This window comes from Plasmodium yoelii (assembly GCF_900002385.2).
Source record: "Plasmodium yoelii strain 17X genome assembly, chromosome: 13".
In the NCBI taxonomy this organism is placed as follows: Eukaryota; Apicomplexa; class Aconoidasida; order Haemosporida; family Plasmodiidae; genus Plasmodium; species Plasmodium yoelii.
In genome coordinates, this window is record NC_036185.2 from 596,743 (window position 1) to 601,927 (window position 5,185).

At 22.4% G+C, this 5,185-nt stretch overlaps 1 protein-coding gene across 1 annotated transcript; it reads left to right on the forward strand.

The window, feature by feature from the left end:
- Positions 1-3,134: 3,134 nt before the first annotated feature.
- Positions 3,135-4,571, forward strand: PY17X_1308200 (allantoicase, putative; the record flags this gene model as incomplete). The annotated part of the gene is made up of 1 exon (XM_718590.1): positions 3,135-4,571. The coding sequence occupies one exon, from the start codon at positions 3,135-3,137 to the stop codon at positions 4,569-4,571; it is 1,437 nt and encodes a 478-aa protein (XP_723683.1).
- Positions 4,572-5,185: the final 614 nt, after the last annotated feature.

Here is a 5,185-nt window from a genome sequence, read left to right on the forward strand (position 1 = left end):
ATCTATCACATAAAAAATATAACACGCATATCAATAGTAATAACGGCACTGATTGACACCGTTTCCCCAATTTTTAGGTAACACTTTATTTACCCAAAGAAATTATCCCTCAAATGGAGCACCTTTTATTTCCACCAATACAGGTATATATCTATAATGGCTAAAAAGTGGTATCACACTATTTACTATTTATTTATTTTATATCTTTATGCGGCTGATTTCAAAGGCATTTTTTCAATTTCCTCTTCATCTACCTTTCGTATATTCAATTTTACTTTTTTCTTCAATCAAACATATTTAGTAATGCAATTTTATGATATAATACAAAAAAGACCAAATGCACAAAAAAATAAAATGAGCAAACAATATTGCCTTAAATTAAATAGACACAAATCAAAGGAATACAATTTGTTTACAGTGTTTTTTCTCGAAAATATACAAAATTGTTATGAAATAAAATAAAATTGTATAAACACAAATACATATATATACAATTTTTTACAAATAAAAATAAAGATACAAATCAGACCTCCCGATTTGATGCAATACATCCATCACCAAAAAAAATAATAAAATACTTTTCAGTTAAGCATTGTTTTTATTTCTCAAATATTGTATTGCCTTATAAATAATAACATATTCAATTAAAAAAATATATGTTCTAAATTTATCAGAGATAATACCCCCCTTATTTATGACATGTATAATTCAATATAAGGGGAATAAATAAAAAATAATGAATGAACTATAAAGCATTTGTCCCCAATCTTTATAAAAAAAAAAATTTAATATATATAACAATAATTTCATGCTTAAAGCAATAATTATGATTTTCCATATATTTTTACAACATTTTAATAAAATTTCATATACACATATGAAGTAAAAGGTGTGTATTCTCCTGATGACGTTTGAAATGTAATTATTATATTTTGTGTATATTTATATAGTTTTTTTTAATTTCCATTTTAAGAATAACTATATGTATGTATTTTATTTGTGTGTGTTTATACATTTTAAAAATTAAGAATATTAAAAATTGGAAAAATACATATATTATTTTTTTTTATATATTTATTTTAAACACATCTTTTATTAAACCTATATTTTTTTATTTTGTCATTTACATGTTCCATTTTTGTGTATTCAAAAAGGATAAAGAAAATTTGACTTAATACCATTATGTATATGTATTGCCTTTTCCCATAATTCTCTATAATTATTTTTTATTTTTCTTTCCTTTGTGAGTATTATTATATACATATTTTCTTATGTTTAATTTTAATAACACAATCCTTTTTATTTTACAAAACATTGTTCCTTATAGCTCTTTTTAAATGAAAATTTACATTTTTATTATAATTATTTCCATTTTATTTTTTTCTCTTTTCATTTTGCTTATTCATTGTGAATACTATATTTTACACATGCGCACACTCATACGTACACACATAAAATATAAAATAAATTAACAATAAATGTTATAATTTTTACTATCATCATCAAACTTATTCTTTTAAGTAAAAAATATATTTTAAAAAGACAAAAATAAACAAAATTTGATAGTCTTTCCATCGTTATACATGCCTTATTGTTCATGTATTTGCATAAACACAGCTAATAAATGTATTCTATGAATATTATTTTACCGTCCTTTTAAATAATATAATAGAGTATTTTATACATACCATATTATTCTTTGCGTATCATCGAATTAATTAGATTTATCAAACAGTCCAAATAAAATAATAAAATTAATAAGCAATATTCAAATAAATAGTAATAAGTAGTGCAATGGGAAATGATAAGACATTATATAATAATTATATTAATGTGAACATATAAAATAAGTTGTCACACATAATAGCTATTATAATCCTTATAAGTACAGTCATTTCTATATATTAATACATAGTGTATATACCAATTATAGTTATGTTTTACTATAGGCATTTATACAACATTTTGCAACTTTACAGTTAATAAGTATTTGTAGATATAACAATATTTCCTTGTTTTACAAAATTATGATACCATTATAATCTGCTTAGAATTTTGGAATATTTACAATTATGATTATTATCCTTTAGCTATAAACACCCATTAAATTGGGATAATTAGCTCAGTATAATACCTATAATAATTAACCCTAAATAAAATTAATTTTTATAGATACTTTAAACTTTTACCATTACAGTTATTTATTATATACAACTTTTGAAAAATTATGATAAAATTTCTTAGTTCTTATCTCCATAATTATTACAGGTTAATTTTTTTTTTTAAATTAAATGTTTATTAAATCTTCGATATAGTTATATTTTTATTTATTAAAGCGTATATTCAAATCATTTAGACCTATGTATAAAATTTGCATGTATATAATGCCATATCAAATTTAGAATAAGCCCACAATACATAATATTCCATAACTGTATATAAATATACATGAATGTTCACATTTACGTCTACATTTTATTAAATACCTATTTATACACAGAATATTATTATTCTAATAATTTGTAATGTGTTCACATTCCCAATTTTTAATACGATTCTAGTTGAAAAAAGAATGACAATCATTATTCATACATTTCCCCTTTAATTATATCGAAAATAGTAAAGCAAAAAATATATATTTTATTTCATAACATTTTATCTTATATTTAATATTTATTAACCTATATTCCCTTATTTACGGTAATATAAAATAAGTAATTCGCTTATGTAGTATTTTATTTTTTCCAACAAAATATTATATAATCATTTATCAACTAAATCACTTAAAAAAATTATGTAGCAATGCGCACATTGATTATTTATATTTAGTGTACATATGCCTATAATAATTCTTGTATACATACCTATATATATCTATGTATAAGTATATATGTGCAAGTGTGTGTGTACTTATTTATTAATATATTTGCTTGTTTAGCTAGCACTGATTTATGTTCATTTATTCATTCGTTTACTAACATTTTTCATTCATATGAGTTTCACAACTTTTAACCTATTGTTCGATATGTGATATATTATTGAAAATAAAAAATAATACTCATAGCACGGTAAGAAAAAACAACATTTAATAAAATAAATTACAATAAAATACTAAATAAGCAGAAAAAAAAACAATGAGTGAACAAAGTCAAAGTGAGGATGAACAAAATATAATAATCGAAAATAATACCAATAATATAAAAAAAAGAAAATTAAGCGATGTTGAAGAAGATGATGAAAGTAGCGACAATAATGAACACATATATGTACCAAAAAAAAAACGACGAAGAAAAATATTAACAATTTTTAATGATTTATTTAGCTGGATTATAAATAAAAATGTGAAAAATCCATCTAAAGAAATTGAAAATATAAATGATGTAAATTTTCTCAATTTTAATAATGTCTTGTCAAAAAACTTCGGAGCAAAAGTTGCATTTGTTACTGATGAATCAATTAGTAAATCAGAAAATTTAATTATCGAAGATAAAACAGGATGGATTACTAGAAGGCGAAGAGATGTAGGCCATGAATGGCTAATATTTAAGTTAAAATATCCAAGTATTATATATGGAATAGAATTAAATTTTGAAAATATGGATGAAGATATATGTCCCCACTTATCAATAGAAGTTGTAGAAAACCCCTGTATCGATGACATAATAAAAGAAGAGGAATCAATTATTAACGAAACAGATAATAAGGAAGTGAAAACAATAAAAAAGAAAAGTTATAACTTTCTAGAATCATATAAAATAGATAAATCGATATCTGATTTGTTAGAAAATCAGAATACCCCATGGGTTGAATTATTACAAGCAGATTGTGTTGATTTTTTAAAACAATGTAATAAAAAAAAAATATACTATTTTAAAATTAATGATCAATCTTTAATTAAACCATGGACACATATAAGAATTAATTTATATCCAGATGGAGGAATAAATAAAATTCATTTTTATGGCGAATTTGTTTCTTTATTTAAAAAACATACTATTGCATCAAAACAAAAAATATTTCTAAATAAACCAGAAAATGGTTGCACATTAATATATTACCAATGTGATGAAATACATAAAGGTCATCCAAAAAATATTATCGATTCATATAAAACTGATGGATTTTGTACAAAAAGATTATTTAATAGACCACCTATAATCTTAAGAACATTAACATATAATTCAATTAAAAATTTTGCTATTTTTAAGTTTGGAGTTAGAGGAATAATTGAAAATTTTACAATTGATATTGGAAATTATAAACATGATCATCCTGAAACTATACAAATTTATTTATTAGATTGTATCGATTTACTTACTTTAGATTTATTAGAGCAAAAAAAAATATTTGAAGACGATGAAAAATTAGCGAAAAAAAAAATTGATTGGTTTCAATTACCTCCTTGTAAAATTAATACAGGCCAAAAAAAAACGTTTTATAATTTTAATTTGTTAGAATATAATTTTACCGATATGGAAAGAACAGCTACACATTTTAAAATTTCAATTCATCCAGATGGCGGAATATCACAAGTTAATATTATAGGTACAGTCTTATCAATCCCCCCATAAGAGACTGTATTTTTTTTTTTACTTTTTTTAGTTTTACATTAATGAAGATGTTATTCGATTCTACACGAAATGGACAAATATGGTCAATAATTTCGTGCGTAGAATAACTCCGCTATTTGAAATGCAGAAATATTATTTATTTACACATATATTTGTATGTGTGGCAACCTGAAAGCTTATTTGTGCAAACAAAATGGGAAGAGAAAAAAGTACCACCAATTAAACACTCATAAGTATGAGAGCAATCTTTATAAGAAAAAATGATCAAATATGAACAATTTCATTAAAAATGTTCTTAATTTTTTCTTTATACCTTAGGGCACTCTTAACAATTATGTATACAATATAAAACCTTTTAAGAATTAATACAATTTTTTTAGTACTTAAAACATTCTCTTTTTCGTTCTCTATATTTATCTACAATCTTCTTTTCCCCTTTTTTATCTTTTTTTACAATTCTATATATATTTGAATTCATTCGCTCATGTCTCCATACAATGAAACCTTCCTTTTTTTTTAACTCAAAATTAAAAAATATATTTTTTTTGTCACATTTAAAGCATAAATATATTGCGATAAAATTACTTTTATAAAAATCAAACATTTGAAGCATA